At 43.6% G+C, this 17,963-nt stretch overlaps 2 protein-coding genes across 2 annotated transcripts in view; both read right to left on the bottom strand.

Annotated features, from left to right (window-relative positions):
* Window positions 1-8,981: 8,981 nt before the first annotated feature.
* LOC131311929 (katanin p80 WD40 repeat-containing subunit B1 homolog KTN80.4) overlaps window positions 8,982-17,963 on the bottom strand; it is a 30,468-nt gene continuing 21,486 nt past the window's right edge. The window contains exon 19 of the transcript XR_009195657.1: window positions 8,982-8,991. The gene's annotated coding sequence lies outside the window, so the exon portion shown is untranslated. The remainder of the gene's footprint in view (window positions 8,992-17,963) is intronic.
* LOC131309471 (uncharacterized) lies at window positions 13,066-14,217 on the bottom strand. Its single transcript, XM_058336099.1, has one exon. The coding sequence runs from the start codon at window positions 14,215-14,217 to the stop codon at window positions 13,066-13,068; it is 1,152 nt and encodes a 383-aa protein (XP_058192082.1).

A 17,963-nucleotide genomic window follows, 5' to 3' on the forward strand; every position in this document is an offset into this window, starting at 1 on the left:
ATATATATATATATATATATACAAATGCAAGAAAGAATAAGAAAGGTACAAAGTACAAGATTTCCAAAATCAAATACCCATTAAAGAAATCCAATTAGGCACATGCCCCTTTAAATAAATAAACTAGTGTACTCTAGGAAGATCAACTCCCCAATAAATTAATCCAATTGGGTACAAAACCCCAATACAAAATAATAAAAGATTACTTAGGAAAACTTAGGTTTTAAGGCTACTAAGTATTTTACCAAATAAAATATTGGTACTTCAACACATGGGAAATTAGGAAAAATGACTAGTTGAAAGAATAACTCCTTTACCCAATGGATAATAAATCCCCTAACATTTATTGTCCAATGGATATTAGCTACTAGGAAACTTTTATAGTAAAATATTCAAAAAGTACTTTTAAAGTAATTATAAAAGTCTACTTCCAAAAGATTATAGTACTTTTTTCCAATCTTTCATTAAACCCTTTTAATATAAAGAATTGGGTTTCTATTATCCAATGGATAATAGTTTCCCTAACTTTTATTGTCCAAAGGACAAAGAATAAAATCAAATTAACAAAAGAAAATAAATAAGTAATTTTCTAGGGTTGAAAAGGTTGACTAGTCAAATCAACTTTATCGGAAGGTTCCCTAGTCACATCGGTACTTTATTTGGTCAAAAGACTCTATTATCCAAGGGTCACTAACTTTCCTAATGGTTATTACCCAATGGGTAATAATTTCCCTTGAGGTTAATAACCATTGGACAAAGAGTACAAGTACTATTTATTTTAAAATAAGATTTTGAAAGACTACATGTACTTTTATAATAAAAAGTTTATTATCCAATGGACAAAAATTACCCTTATGGTTATTAACCAATGGATAATGGAGGGGTGGGAGAATCCCCAATAAACAAAGAATAAATGTACTTTGCACATGTGAACATACACCATTAAAATACTATGTCTTGTATTTTACAAAAATATTTAAATGGGGGGCCTATTGTCCAATGGACAAAGATTACCCTAACCATTATGGACCAATAGGTAAAGGCAAAAGGTTCAAAGGTTTCAAAAGGTCCAAAAGGTTCATCTAGTAACTAGGTGAGTTGGTTGCTCGGTTCCTCCAAGTAGTCGGTTGGAAATTAACTAAATTGGTCATGTTGGGTTTCTAGTCGAGAGTTTAACCAATGACCAAAAAATCTAACTACGACGGAAATTAATAAGCAATCATATAGCCACACAAGAGAAAAATAAGTAATTCAAATAAAATTCAAATATTTAACGAAATTTTTATTGACCAAAATTCAGGGTCGTTACAATTACGTGAGTTGGAGTCCACCAATGGAAGCAAAGGAGTCCTTTGCGGATTTTGTTAAGAGGTGGAGAGCCAAAGCCGCTCTAATGACTGAGCGCCCGAGCGAGAGGGATCAACTCCTGTTTCGGCTCCGGAATGGCTCAAGGACTGAGCAGACATGCCAGGACTTGTCGCGTCCAATGTAAAGGACTGAGTGCCCCTTTTCTGACTACTTAACCATGAGGGCGAAAGTGCTGCAAACCTAAAGGTTGGATTGCAGTGTTGGCTCGTGGTTTCGCCTCTACGAGCGAGGACTTAATAATTTCTTAACCGTGTAGGAAAAGAAGTAACAACGTAGAATAACTTTATTATATCATAATAATAAAGTTGGGGTACAAGAGAGAGATAGAAATGAGAGAGAGATGAGATAATTGCTTTGTTGGGAAGGCTTTGATTTTAAGCGTTGAGCTTGATTGGTGTGTAAACCCTTTTTTTCTTCTTGTCTTCTAGTATTTATAGGCAAGGGTCTTCGGTTTTTTCTTCATGCAAGGGGTTTGCTGTCCCCTCTTCATGACGCCATGTATCCCATGTTTGCACTATCATGGGTGAGTGGGTAGTTATTGGCAGTTGCAAAAAAATAGAAGGCTTCCTCCATTTCCCATTTTCGTGGGAGTAGCAGATCATGGCCCATCAGTTCTTCTTAATCGTGGGAAGTTACCAACAGTTAACAAAGAAAATGGGCCACATTATCTCCCTTTTATCGTGGGTCATTAGAAACTACCAGCCATTTGACTCGGTCAAATGGCTTCTTGCCAGGTAACAACATTTCTCCTTTCTCCACTTTTCATGGGCCACTTGGGTAATGGGCCATTTAATTAAATTAAATGGTCTACTAACATGTTTAGCCCACACCAACACTTAACAAGCTTAGATAAGTCATGGGCCAACTGAATTCTTCTTGCAAATAGGCCCAAAACTCTCAAACTCGAGCCCAAATCAAACTAAAATTAATTGGGCCCAATTACTCTTGCCTTGGCCCGTTAATTTTGGTTTGAACAAATATATTTTTGGCCCAATTTAATTGAATTTCAATTAAATGGCCATCCAACGCTATACTAGGACTGGGTGCCGAAAATGGGTGTAAACAACTTCACATCATCTCGCGCAATCTTCAGCCCGACTATGCCAAGAACCTTGTGTTGGTTCAAGCATCTGCAAACTTTGAGACTGGTTTGGACTTTTAGGATGCACTGCAGAGTGGAATTCTGCCTAGGGGAGAGTCCTCCTCACACAAAGCTAAACCGAGGGCTTACTCCGGAAATAGTAGCGCACTGTTTGGCGGTAGCAATTACGCCAACGCGACTACAAATGGGGACAACGCTGCTACTTCCCACAACCATTCCGCCAACATCAATCAGGTTCAAAACGCCCAAAGCTACCGAGCTCGAACCCAACCTCAGAGTTTCTCTGTCTTCGAGGCACCTCTGTCCACAGTGATGGAGAAACTTGTCAAATTTGGGCATCTCAAACCTTTGACCCCAACTTACCCGCCAAAAGTCCTACCTTCTGGTTACAAGTCTCACCTCTTCTGTGCCTTCCACTGAATGCCTGGCCATCCCACTGACGCGTGCTATCGTCTTCGACATGAGATTCAAGATCTCATTGACAATGGCACGATTCAAGTTCCACCAAAGCCCAACGTCATTTCCAACTCCTTAACTCAACACCACTCTAACCCTCTGGCTGGTCAGATATCTATCACCTCCACTCAAATCAACCCTAGCTCCACCATATTCAACCCTAGCCACTATATCGTCCCAGAGAGCCAACCCAAACCAATCGTATCCATCCCGTTCGAACCGGAGATTAACATGATGGTTGTAGGTTAGGCAACTGAGGTCTTCACTGTTGACACCTCGATTGATAGTAATGAGGAGCTTACAAAGGAGCGGACTGACGGGCTGAGGTCCATTGTTCATGGGAGCACCGAGTAGGTTTGGTCGAAGAAATTGAGGAAGCCAAAGTACTGTTACTTGGGCCTGACGTTCTCCAGATCCCACCTCTCTATGAGGAAGCCAAGGGTAACTATAAAAGTTGCATTTTCAAATCACGTCTATTTTGCATTGACACTTTTGAGTTTGAGTCTGACACGGTGTCTGTCAAGTCGTCTAAGTCTAACTCTGAGTCAGAGTTTGTGCCTCTCGGCCCACCATGTTGTAGCTTCTATTTTTCAATTCGAGTCTTTTGTTGTACTTGGCAACCCTGAGGCTTCTTTTATGATATGCATTATCTTGCTTCTAAAGTACTTTGCTGGCTTTTGAATAAACTATGTCGACCCTGACGACGAAAGGATAGATTTCGATGGGATCATCCCCAAGGAAATGTGTTCCCTAGCCGAAAGGGAAGACGAAACATCCTATTAATTGAAATAGTAGTTTTCAAATAAATTGGAAAGATGAGGTAGACCTTCGAATGGTTCAAATTGGTTCAACACTGTCCCCAGAGGAGCATTACGCCCGGTCAGACAAGCTCGAAGAGTTCATCGACATCTTGGCATGGTCTCCCAAAAGACACGTCTGGCGTTGATCCTAAGATGAAAGAAACATCAAATCCCTTTGCTACCGGATGCCAAACCATGTAAAGCAAAGCTCATAAGGCTTCAGGCCTCATACCATGTTCAAGTTCGCAGGAACAGCATTCTGCCAAGCACAAATTAGAAAGTTCAAAAGTGGCCTGGAGTGAGGCATGACAATTGAAGCACTCTGGGCCTTGTGCTATCAAAAGACATTTTATCTGGAGCTGCGGCCAAAGATCATCGACCTTGATGGCAACAAATTCAAAACCTTGGTTAGCCTAGATCAATTCAAGTGCTACTTTTCCCTGAGAGAAGCTTGTTAGGCTGAAAACCCCAAGAGTGGGTAGTTCCAAGCAAAACTTAGAGCAGCCTGCTAGACCGAGAACAAATGAAGGTGATCTAGGCAAAAAATAAATAGGCAATATTTGAAAGCTCGCTAGACCGAAAACCCGAATGAGAGATTCTAGGCAAAAGCTAGAGCGTAAAAGGAGAGGTAAATACTCGAGTAAATACTCGAGAGTACCCTTGGCCTGAACTACATTTTGACCTGATTTCCAAAATGGGATATGTAGGCAATCTCTCTTCGAGACTCGGTCAATCTATCAATTTGATCCAAGGCTTTGGTGCATTGCCGTGGTCGAGAAAAAGACAAGCTTCATCTGTGCAAAAAGGGGAAAACCTTTCGTCTTTCAATCTTATTTCAAACTACTACTTCAATTTCAAAGCTGAGCAAAAGTTTTAAAAGATTTTTTAAGCATAAAAAACATAACGAAATGCCAGCGAGGCCTAACGGCCCACAGTTTATGCTAAGTTCAGTGAAGTCTGGTGTGAGCAGTTGCAGTAGACTTACAGTCACGCGCGCTAGTTTGATGTTCACGTGCGTTTGTTCAAAGTTATACGCGTTGGTCTCAAACCTGCGCATGCTTCTTCAATTTCAACAGCAGTCAGAAGTAGTTAGCTACTACCTCCAACTTATCATTTTCCATCTCAGGTTCAAAGCACTTTGAATGTCATTCAAGGGGTTTTTGCCAAGTTTTGTCATGCTGTGCAAGTCATATGGACCTAATGTGACTGCACGGAGGTGTCAGTTTCAGTCCGGGCTTATACATGTCTTTATCTGCGTCTTATGTCCGTCTTTGTGACATTTTTTCAGTTTTTCAATCCATTATCGTTTCGGGATACTTTTCCCAGTTTTGTCAATTTGTACAGGTCATTATACACCTATTTGACCTTACGCAAGTGTTAGTTTCACCTGTCAAGAGGATATTTGAGTTTTGGCTCGTTAATGCCCAAAATTTCATTATTTTCCATGTGTCTAAGAGTCCGTGTCGCATCTGGGGGCTCTTCTTCCTTTTCATTCGAGCTAGGCGAGTTTGTGCATGTTCGCATATCTGTGTATCGACTCAGTTCACTTGTCAATGCAAATTAGATATTAGCAAATGGTTCATATGTCAATAAACTGGAAAATGCAATTTTTACATTGCTACCCTAAACATCTGTAATCCTCAAGTTGTGGAAACTCGTGAACGGCAAGGGCACGTCAGCTCAAGACCAAGCAAAGCATATCGATGCGGCATATCTGCCCAAGCATCGGAAAAAGAGCACACATGCCCATTGCCACTGCCTCTAAATGTCAACTGGAGCACGCCGACACGCTTAAATGTCTATTTATCTGGGTGTGCATCTCAGAAGCAAAAGACAGTAAAGTATTGGGCCTCAATGATAGTCCTTAAGCATCGTTGTCCTCCTAGGAGCCGCCCTTAGCTAGGGTATGCATTTTAAGTTTGTGTATTCATATAGCATACATCTTTGCATATTGTGTATATCAACTGTTGAAAACAAGAATGTGGCCAGTTTATGGGAGTTTATGCCCGAATGGTTTCCATCAAGTCTTTGTTTGCCGATGGATGCGATTGAAAAATCTCTTGTGGTATCGTTATTGTTTGTTTAGTAGAGGCAATGGAAATCTCCCTAATCCTCGATTTGTTTGTCGACGGATGCGATTGAAAATCTCTTGCAGCATTATTCTCATAGCAAGATGCGATGAAATCTCTTGCAAAACCAATCAATGACGGCACGATCTGCCCGTCCAAATCGACAACGGCACGATCTGCCTGTCCAAATCGACAACGGCACGATCTGCCCGTCCAAATCAACCACAACATGATATGCCCGTCCAAATCAACAACGACACGATCTGCCCGTCTCAATCAACGACTACACGATCTGCTCGTCTCAATCAATGGCGGCACGATCTGCCCGTCCAAATTAACAACGGCACGATCTATCCTTCTGATTTCAATCAACGATTACAATCAATGATGATCTATCCGTCTGATTTCAATCAGCGATTACAATCGAAGACGATTCAAATCAAAGACAGCCGGTCCTGTCCAATTTTTGAACAACACGATCATTTGTATAATGATCCGCTTGTTCTTTGTCAACGGCACGATCATTCTGAAAACTGATCTATCTGTCTCTCAAATCGATCGACGACGATCTATCCGTCTTTAATTAATCAACGATGGTCTGCCCGTCCAAGATCTTTTATTCCCCAATGGAGTCAACACAAGTTGCAGTCAGCGATGGTCCACTCATCCGTAATTGATTATTCCCTAGGAAAGTCCGCCTCGGCATTCAATGATGGTCCGCCCATCCTCGTTTCCCCAACAGAGTTCAAACTCTCTTCCAATGATCTTGAGATGGTCCACCCATCTTCGATCTCTTGATGCACGGTATTTTAATATACATGTTTGCATTTTCTTCTGGATAGCCTTGAGGGAGTGTCTAGAAATCTTTAATGTTACTTGTACCAAGTCGATGGTGCTTCAAGTGCCGTTAAAGAGGGCCTACTGTAGACACCCCAATCTGGGCTTCCAGATTAGTTTACTTTTGATTTTTGATTCCGCGATGATGAAACGAATCAAGAACACCCCGAGAATGTCGAGTGTTTGAGCTTTAAGTGTTTGCAAAACCCTTAAACCTACCAAAGAGCGTTGGTTGAGACCCAGAGCGCACGGGTCAAAGTGCCAGGTGTTGGTCAAATGGTCAAGTTGGACCGTGGACTAGATCAGGATGGCTTGGACTCGCGCACGCTAGTCCACAATTGGCGCGTGCTGGTCAACCTTTGGTGTTGACTCGCGCGCGTGTGTCCCAGACTCGCATGCGCCAGTCAGCGTCCGATCAAACTTGCTTTATTCAACATCCAGAAGTCATGATTAGTGGAGTACAACACGTTAGGAGCTTTTAGTTTGCTTGAAAAGCAATATCCAAACAAGAGGTGTCCACATCCCCCATATCTCTCACCAACCTTTTCCAAAGGTTGAAACTTGTCCACCAAGCAACCCAAACCAACCATTGCTTAGGGTATGTTGAGAAGTTCAATATCTTCTGGAGTAAGTTCAGCAATGAAGTCAGCAAGAACTTGTCCTTTGATTGCCGTTCGTGGTTCAAAACGGATATCAAAGTTTGCTAGCTCTACTACCCACTTGGAGACCCTGTTAGATAGATCAGCCTTTCGAAAGAGGCTCTTGAGCGGATGTTCTGTTAAGACGACGAAGGGGTGTGATTGGAAGTAGGGCAGGAGTTTCCTAGCCGCTGAAACAAGAGCAAGGGCTAACTTTTCAAGTGGCAGGTAACGAGTTTGAGCTGGAAGAAGCGTCTTGCTTGTAAAGTAAATTGGCATGTCAATGGCGCCATCCCGCCGCACGAGTGCAGAACTGGTTGCGTGGGCGGACATGGCGAGGTAGAGATATAAAGTATCGAACTCCTTGGGTTTCACTATCAGAGGGGCCGAGTTTAAGTATTCTTTGAGTTCGGCTAAAGCGGTGTCACAATCCGAAGTCCACTTGAAGCTGCGTCAGCTTTTTCCCTTCAAAGCATGGAAGAATGCGTGGCACTTGTCTGAGGATTTGCTGATGAATCGGTTTAGAGCCGCTGCCATCCCAGTGAGCCTCTGTACTTCCTTGATTGTCCTTGGTGGGCGCAAATCTTTAATGGCTTTTATTTGGTTAGGGTCGGCCTCAATACCTCTTCGGGTGACTAGGTATCCGAGGAATTTCCCCGCGCTTACCCCGAATGCGCATTTTTTGGGATTCAGCCATAGCTTGTGTAGTTTGAGGATTTCGAAAACTTCGGCCAAGTCTCGTAGGTGGTTGGATTCCTTCTTGCTTTTGATGACCAGGTCATCAATGTAAGCTTCCACGGTGTGACCGATTTGTTCTTGCAACATCTTGAATATTGCTCTGTTGAATGTTGTGCCTGAATTCTTGAGTCCAAAGGGCATGACGCGGTAGTAGAAGATGCCATATGGTGTGATGAAAGCAGCTTTCTCTATGTCGTCGGGGTCCATGGCAATTTGGTGGTAGCCACGGTACGCGTCGAGGAAGCTTAACTGAGCGTGGCCTGCTGTTGCGTCCACAAGTTGATCAATCTTCGGGAGTGGGAACCAATCCTTTGGACAAGCGTCGTTGAGATTGGTATTGTAACGACCCTGAATTTTGGTCAATAAAAATTTCGTTCAATATTTGAATTTTATTTAAATTACTTATTTTCTCTTGGGTGGCTATATGATTCTTGTTATTTTCCGTCGTAGTTAGATTTCGGTCGTTGGTTAAACTCTCGACTAGAAACCTTACGTGACCAATTTAGTTAGTTTCCAACCGACTAATTGGAGGAACCGAGCAACCAACTTACCTAGTTACTAGATGGACCTTTTGGACCTTTTGAAACCTTTGAACCTTTTGCCTTTACCCATTGGTCCATAATGGTTAGGGTAATCTTTGTCCATTGGACAATAGGCCTCCTATTAAAATATTTTTGGTAAGTACAAGATATAATATGTTAATGATTTATAAAAACATGTGCAAAGTACATTTATTCTTTGTTTATTGGGGATTCTCCCACCCCTCCATTATCCATTGGTTAATAAACACAAGGGTAATTTTTGTCCATTGGATAATAAACTTTCTATTATAAAAGTACATGTAGTCTTTCAAAATCTTATTTTAAAATAAATGGTACTTGTACTCTTTTGTCCAATGGTTATTAACCGCAAGGGGAATTATTATCCATTGGGTAATCACCGCTAGGGAAGTTAGTAACCCTTGGGTAATAAAGTCTTTTGACCAAATAAAGTACCGATGTGACTAGGGAACCTTCCAATAAAGTTGATTTGACTTGTACTTTATTATTATTTTAATGGGGAGAATCCTAGTCTTTTTATTTAATTGGGGTACTTGGTACCACACCTATATTTAATATAGGGCTTTTGTCACATGCTTAAAAGTACTCCTTGATTATTTTACTATAAAAGTTTCCTAGTAGCTATTGTCCATTGGATAATAAAAGTTAGGAAATTTATTATCCATTGGGTAAAAGAGTTATTCTTTCAACTAGTCATTTTTCCTAAATTGCCCATGTGATGAAAGTACACATATTTTAATTTAAAAGTACTTAGTAGCCTTATAGCCTTTAAGGCCTAATATTCTCCTAAGTACCTTTTTATTATTTTGTATTGGGGTTTTGTACCCAATTGGATTAATTTATTGGGGAGTTGATCTTCCTAGATTACAAAGTACCCTAGTTTATTTATTTAATCAAACATGTGCTTAATTGGATTTCTTTATTGGGTATTTGATTTTGTGAATCTTTGTACCTTGTACTTTATTATTCTTTCTTGTTTATATGTATATATATATATATGTAGTACTAGGAGAGAGAGAGAGAGAGAGAGGGAGAGGGAGAGAGAGAGAGACCCGAGAGGGAGAGAGAGAGAGAGAGAGAGAGACCCGAGAGAGAGAGAGAGAGGAGAGAGAGGCCGAGAGAGAGAGAGATTTTGATGTGTACCTTGATTCCCTTGATCTTTCATTGATCTTTCAAATCCTTGGTGAATCTTCTTCCTAACCAAAACTAACTCTCCATTGTACATCTTTCAATTGATTAGTACCCAAATCTTGTACCATTGTCTCCTATCCTTGCAACAAATCTCCCATAAACCAATCCAAGGACTAAACCTAGCCTTGCAAGCTACCTTATTAGGCCTAAGTCTTTTTATGCCTAATGACAACCTATGATGGACCATTATGACACAATCCTAGCCCTTATTAGCCTTAGACCTTGACTACAAGCTAAACCTAGATTATAATTACCTAGATTCACCTAAAAAGCCTAAGATCTTAGTTGATTACATAGCCTTACACCTAAGATTTGGATTGGACAAGGCATGGCTTGACATGTGAGGTGATTTGATGACTTAATGGAGCAAATCCATGGAGGATTTAGAGAGAGAGAGGGCCGGCCATTAGAGAGGGAGAGGGAGCCAAGGTTTTGCCTATAAATAGCACCCCATGCTTCTCATTCAACTCACACCTTCACCTAGCAACTTCTCTCTCTAGAAAAGTTTGTGTTCTTTCTTTGTTCTTGCTTTTGTTCTTCATGTTCTTGAGTAGTTCTTGAGTTCTTCAAGAAACTCAACCTAGACCGCCACTAAACCGCCACTTCTCTCGATCCAAAAGTAGTAGTAGTAATAGTCAAGTAGAAGTTTCGAGAGATACCTTTCTCTTTCGAAGCTACCGGAGACCACCGTAGGAAGTTACTCCGTCCGACCGCCGACGTACTTTCCGTAGCCGCCCTACCGCCAAGAAGTAAGGTAGAATACCTCTACTCACTTCCCTACTTATATGTCGGATTCCTTGTCCCATAACTCTACGTATATGTAGTTATCCTTATCGTTCACCCCAAGTACAAAGTAGGTTGTCTTTATTTACTTACTTATCTTTAAGTATTTGTATTATTGATATTTAAGATGATTATGAGTATGTATATATAAATTGCTTGTATTACTTGTGGTGTGATTAAGCATAAGTGATTTCACTCCAAAGACGTCCGTATATGTGGCGTTGTGCTTTGAATAAAGCATAAGTGATACACTCCAAAGGCGTCCGTACATGTGGCGTTATGCTATAAGTAGTAATTAAGCGTGATGAGTAATATAGAATTGGATGATCTTGTTAGGATGATTCTTGCTTACGTTTGTCCTACCGCGGAGTCTTTGTATGTAAACGAGACACGAGAACCGAGAAAGTAGAAACATGACACCTAGGGTGTGGTTAATGAAAGGAAATATTTTTCGAGGAAGAAAATATTTTGAAAGTACATAATGACCGGTTTTGGGTGGCATTATGTGAGTCGTGTGTGTGTGTAAAAGAAACGTTTGGAAAGGTTGAACTGTTTTGAAAACCGCAACGTGGCCGGACTTGGTAGCCCGTTGTGAGTATGAAAACTCGTAATGTGGCCGGACTTGGTAGCCCATTGCGTGGATTGTGAAAACCATAATGTGGCCGGACGTGGTAGCCCATTGTGTGATGTGTGTTTTTGTGTGTGTTCCAATGGGATCCGGGAAAAACGGAACCATTGTGAGGTTGTGTGTGTGCCAATGGGAACCCGGTGCGGCGGAACCATTGTGAGGATACTTGGGAACCCGGCGCGGCGGAACCAAGGTTGGGTGTGTAGCTTGGTTATCCGCGGTACGGAGCCAATGCAAATATTTTTGTGTGCCAATGGGAACCCGGCGCGGCGGAACCATTGTGAAGATACTTGGGAACCCGGCGCGGCGGAACCAAGGTTGGGTGTGTAGCTTGGTTATCCGCGGTACGGAGCCAATGCAAATATTTTTGTGTGCCAATGGGAACCCGGCGCGGCGGAACCATTGTGAGGATACTTGGGAACCCGGCGCGGCGGAACCAAGGTTGGGTGTGTAGCTTGGTTATCCGCGGTACGGAGCCAATGCAAATATTTTTGTGTGCCAATGGGAACCCGGCGTGGCGGAACCATTGTGAGGATACTTGGAAATCCGGCGCGGCGGAACCAAGGTTGGGTGTGTAGCTTGGTTATCCGCGGTACGGAGCCAATGCAAATATTTTTGTGTGCCAATGGGAACCCGGCGCGGCGGAACCATTGTGAGGATACTTGGAAACCCGGCGCGGCGGAACCAAGGTTGGGTGTGTAGCTTGGTTATCCGCGGTACGGAGCCAATGCAAATGGTTTTAAAAAAAGTTGGGTGTGTAGCTTGGTTATCCGCGGTACGGAGCCAATGCAAATGATTTTTGAAAGGTTGTTTTGTAAATGAAATTGTTGACACAATCTACGATGAGTCGCGTAGGAGAAACCCGGAAATCTTGGACACCAACGATAGATGATTAATAAATGTGGATGTGTCATTGATTAACTGTGTGTATACTTATCATGTGGAAATTGATGTTGTATTATAGCGTTGTTTATAAGTTATGGGTTAGTGGGTATGAGATTACTTTGCTGAGCTTTGTAGCTCACGGTGTTGCCTTTTGGTGACCCTGACATATTATATAGGTGGCGACGCCGGTATAATATGTCAGATTTTGTAGATGATCAGGGTAAGCAGTTCACCGTGGAGGCTTTTGGAGCTGAGGAGCTGGCAAGAATGGAGGAGCTGAGGAGCTGTAGTTAGGAATCGTAGAACCCCCTTCATTTTTGTAAATATTGAACTCTTGTAGGAGTTTTGTTGTAATAAGAGCCAGACTCCATTTGATTTTATGAATAAAATGTCTTTTTAACGTACCCAAAATTCGGGGCGTTACAGGTATAATCCACGCAAACTCGCCATTTGCCATTTTTCTTTTTGACGACCACCGTGTTGGACAACCATGTTGGGTATTGTACTTCTTGGATGGCATTGGCTTCCAGCAGACGCTTGACCTCTTCGATGACGGCGTCGGCGTGTTTGGCTGCAGAACGCCGTGCCTTCTGGATGACAGGTTTAGCGTCTTTCTTGATGTTGAGAGAGTGACTGATGAAATTGGGATCGACCCCCGGCATTTCGTTGGGGGTCCAGGCAAAGACTTCTATATTTTTCTTGAGGTATTGGAACATTTCTTCGCGGTCAGCCTCGCTGATGGAAGAGCTGATTAAGAAGAACCGAGAGCCATCCTCGTTGATTGGCATTTGGACGAGGTCCTCTTCTGCTTTGTCTTCGGCTTGCTGGCCGACGTCGTCAATCATGGTGATGTCTGGAATTTCAACCCATTGCACTTGCTTGGCTTTGGTGGAATTGTGGACGGCTGAGACGTAGCACTTTTTGGAGGCTATTTGGTCACCTCGTAGATCTTTCTGTCTTCCATTGATCCCGATGAAGCGAACGACCTGGTGGTAGGTTGAGGCGATTGCTTACATGCCGTGTAGCCAGGTTCGGCCAAGAATTGCGTTGTATGGGCTTGGTACATTGACGACGATGAACTCGACGCTCAATGTTTTCGAGCCAACGACGACTGGTAGGAAGATTCGACCAAGTGGCCAAACGGGTGCTCCATTGAATCCAATGAGGGGTACTTCGGCGGGTTGCAAAGCTGTTTCTGGGAGATCAAGCTTTTTGAATAAGTCATAGTACATGACCTCCGCCGAGCTTCCCTGATCGATCAGAACGCGCTTGACGTCATGTACTCCGATTTGGACGGTTACGACGAGGGCGTCGGAGTGTGGTGTTTGCACACGTTTCCATTTGGGTAACTTTTTTGGTCGTGGATGTTTGGATCCAGGTCCTACCGTGAGTACCTGCTTGGAAGTTGATGCGCGACTGAGGTCGGCCTGAAGATTTGATTCAAATTCCTTTGTTACGGGGCCGTGGATAACGTGTATCGTCGGTCGTGGTTCATTTGGGTTGGGATTGCCAGCAGGTGGGCGGGTGGGTGTCTTGGTTTGATCGATGTACTGATCGAGATGGCCTTGTGCTGCCAAACGCTCCAATAGGGCTTTGTAAGGTGCGCATGCGGTTGTGTAATGACCGAGCTCGTTGTGGTACGAGCACTTTTTCTGTGGGTTCTGATCTGCTTGACCAGTGTCTGTGCCCAGCTTTCCCGTTGGCCATTCGAACCAAGGTTGCCTCATGATCTCCTTCAAAAAGGACCAAATAGGTTCTTTGAAGTGTGTTGTTTCGGCCACATAGTCATGTGCTTTCGGCTGGCGGCTTTTTCCTTCCTTGATGTTGTGGACAAGTTTCTTTGGCTGAGGTTGCTGCGTTGTGACTAGTGCTGGCAGCTGAGATGTGACCATTGGAAAGCTTGTAGTTGAGTTCGTCAGCCCTTGTGCAGCACGGTCCGCGTAAAATTCTTCAAGAGCGCAGAAACGTTCGACGATGCGCATCAACTCACCCATCCCATGAGGTGGTCGAATAGCAAGTTCATCTAGAATTTTACTGTTGATTTCCAAGCCATTTTTAAAGGTTCTTGCGGCCCAGTACTCATCGATTCCAGGAATTTCGTTGAACAGTTGCCAGTATCGTTCGGCGTACTGACGGAGAGTTTCGGATGGGAGTTTCCGCATTTGGGACAATGACTCAGGCTCCTTGGCCGTCCTGTTGCTTGTGATGAAACGGGTGTTGAAAGCGCATTCAAGGTCGGCTAGGTTCCGTATGGATCCGGCGGGTAATTTGTTGAACCACTGGAGTCCAAGGGAACCGAGGCTAGACGGGAATGCTTTGCATTTGATCTCATCCTTTATGGTGCATAGCTCAATGGTTTGACGGAAGTGGATTAGGTGGGTGTAGGCTTCGCATGTGGTAGGATCGAACTTTGTAAACTTTGGCACGTGGAAGTTGGATTCGGCTGTCGTGTTGATTATGTGGGGTGTGAAGGGCGAAACGCCGAGATCCTTCAGCTGCCGCTCAAAACCAGGGCGCGGTGGCTTGCCGTGCTCATCCGTCTTTGTTCTCTTGGAGTCTCTGTCGGGAGACTTTTCACGGTTTCGATGCCGGAGTTTGTCTCGTAAGTCCGCTGTCACCCGGCGATGTCTGTCAACCGTTTCTCCTCTGTCCTTACGGGATTTGGTTTTGTTGTTCGGCTCGTCAATACGCACGCCTTTTCCGTTTCGTCGAGCCTGGTTGCTGTTGTCGAACTTTTCTGCAGGGATTTCCCTGAGTCGTTCAGATACATGGCGTCTGGTCTCCACGAAATCTCGGCTACGGTGGGAAACCGTTGTGCGAGAGAATTCTGCGCGACCAGTCAAGTATGTGCTTGTAAACGACTCGGTATCCCTAGTGTTGGTTCGATCGTGGTGGCCCTTTGAGCGGTGTGTTCCAGATGTCGTGTTCCGCTTGTAAAGTATGATCTCCCTCGCATCACCTGGATCTGGTGGGATGCCAAGGCGGTCCTTGACGGAGCCATGGTGGCCGGTTTCGTGAGGACGTTCTTGTGGCGGTGGTGGGGGGGGGTGTTTACTTTCGTTGCCTCCCGTTTCTGCCTCCGGCTGATCTAGATGTAGCGGGAGCGGCGTCTCGCTGCATCTGTTGTTTCGTTTGGGCAACTTTCGCTCTCAGAGCTGCCAGCTCGTTGTCCCTCTCTTCATCGCGACGTTGTAACAAGCGGATGTAGGCCATTGTTACGTTGTCCGCTACTGGGGAGAGGCCTGAACTGGGGGGGAGTGAAATGGACATGTGCCTCTTTAAAAACGGTGCAAGGACTGTGTTTCCATTGGCGTCTTTGGCCCCTGAGACGGTGACGTCTGCCAGATCTCCACCCTGGTAATCGAAGCTGTAGTGGTTGTTTAAAGGAGGAGAGGATGGGCTGAAGGAGGTTCGAGCCGTTTGGATCAGAAGTTTTGATTCACGTCGGGTTCACCAATTGTGTGGCCCGTGATTCGTCGACCTGCAACCCTCCTCCGTTGGCTCGTGGGTTTTCTGGTCTTCTCGCCCGGTCCTGCATAGTGAACGCACGACTAAGATCTGGCCGAGGTTGCCTGGCAAGGCCCTCCGGCGAGAGGATGAGAATATGCAGAGAATCAAGTGAGAAGTTAGGGTTTTGAGGTAGTGTCGTGTGTACCTTCCAAAGTGATCATCCTTCAGTATTTATAGAGTCTCCCCGACTTGCTCTCCAAGTATCATCATGTGCCTTACACGAGCCAAATGGCGTCATTGTGACCTCACAGAATAGATCCGATAACCGTTTTGGCGTGAGCTAGCACCTTCCATGTGCTCTCATCATTATCTTCTAGCATAACCGTTTCTGTCACGTGAAGGGCCACGTGACCCAGCGGGTGGCCGAGCCTCGTATCTGACCGAACCCCGTTCCTGGCCGAACCTGGTACACGGCCAAGCCCGACGGGTGGCATGTGTGAGGAACATGCCGACAAATGTTCTCCACCGACGGTGGCCGAGCTTGAATCACATACGCCGCCAGATCTCAAAACAGAACTTTCCCCACGGATGACTCTCGGCCAGTAGCCGGCCCCAGTTCAGATACGGTAGTGGCGATTGGCTGCGGGCAGTTGCGTTCGGTCCGCTACACTTTTTTGGGAGAGGAGGTAATAAATAGCAGGGGAATCATGTGACGATAAGCAGAGGGAGTTGGAGGAACCTGGTCTTTAGCATTTGAGTGAAAAAAGAAGAGTGGGAGATGTGAGTATTTCAAGAATGTTGTGATGTGAGCAACAAAAATGCAAAGGGCCTCATTGTCTTTATCATTATTCTACAAGTGTGGAACATTTCCACAGGTTGCTATTGCTACTATTGGTTGTAACTTTACCCACTGGAGTTCAACACTTGATGAAATTATTGGTGTTTACTGTTTGTTGTTGTATCATATTATCGGTGTGTACTGTAATATAAAGTGAGGTAGTATTGTCCTCTTTCCGGAGAGGGGTGAAAGTCTAAAGTCTGTAAAGTGAAAGTTAGGAAAATAATAAATGTAAAAGTAGTCTGTAAACTAGTACTAGTAGTCAGGAGTAATAGGAAGAATAGTAACTTGTAATAATAAGTTGTACTGTTCAATGATGTAAGCGGAGGATTCTATGATGTAACCGGAGGTCCCTTTTACGCCTATAAAAGGGATACTCTCCCCGTTGTAAATGAAATCAAGTCAGTGTTTCAGAATAAATTCATGTGTCTTATGTTCTCTTTTCGATCCTAACCTACTTTGTGTTTGTACCCACTTGGTGTCTGTAAATTTGTTTGGACTGTAGCGATGCATGCGTGCTGATACTGTAAAAACCTGGTATCGACCAGAGCAAGTCTGGACGTAACAGGCAAACCTTTTCTACCATGGAAAGTGACAGCATATAGATGTGGAGTTATGTTCGCCGGTTGCTCGATCATCTTAAACCACGTGTTTAGGTATAATTTATGTAATTTTACCCTTCTTATTATTTTCTTTATTGCTTATCCTTGGGGGCAGAGACGGAATTAGGAAGGGGCATATGGGGGACCATGGCTCCTGCGCTGTTTCGGGTTTTTTTTTTTTTTTTTTGAATTTCAGTATTAATATTAGTTGTTTTTTGTTTATTAAGAGCACCGAAATATTTGTGTTTTGTATGGGTGTTATTTAAATGCGTTAAGAATGTGTTCGTTTTGGATCCCAAAACTCAACTCACCTCTTTGCGCATGGTTTCCCAAAAGTTTTCCGTTCAATTATTGATTTTATTTCTTTTTTCAATCTGATTTCCACTCATTACCCAAAAAAAAACCCCTCAAAATTCAAATCAAATAAACTACTTATAAAGATTTTGGTATCTTGAAATTTCAAAATGTTAATTATAGTTGGGCCCCCGCATTTATAAAATCATGACTTCGTTCCTGCTTAGGGGATGTCCCTAGGAATCCATTCTGTCAGTTTTATATAATATTAGCAATATTAGTACGGTGTATAACTAGCTTATGCTGAGTCAAAGGGTCATTGTGAAGCTGTGATGCGATCTATATATGTCTAGATTGTGCACCGTCATTATTGGCACAGTATATATCTCCAAGTAGTATGAAGGCTGCTGATTTTGGTTCAGGATATGCTGTCAACAAGGTTACTGGGGTTGTGGCATTGCTGCCCCTTAGAATATGATACTCCGTGCTTTGGATGAAATCGGTTCAGTTCGGTTTTTTCCCACTTTTTGCACCGAACCAACCGAGTCGGTTTTTGGATATCTCACACCGACACGGACCGATTCTTAGGAATAACCGTTCGGTTCGGTTGGTGGTCGGAACGGTTCGGTTCCATCAGTTTTAGAGAGGAAAAAACGGTGGCAGATGGAGGAGAAAATGAGACTACTCATAACAGCTCTAAGCAAGAAATGATAACGCAAAAAAC

This window comes from Rhododendron vialii, chromosome 12a (genome assembly GCF_030253575.1).
Source record: "Rhododendron vialii isolate Sample 1 chromosome 12a, ASM3025357v1".
Taxonomy (NCBI): domain Eukaryota; kingdom Viridiplantae; phylum Streptophyta; class Magnoliopsida; order Ericales; family Ericaceae; genus Rhododendron; species Rhododendron vialii.

What these genes read in the sequence shown, in the direction of transcription:
- LOC131309471 (XM_058336099.1), bottom strand. Translation starts at nt 14,217, where the DNA reads ATGCGGAAACTCCCATCCGAAACTCTCCGTCAGTACGCCGAACGATAC.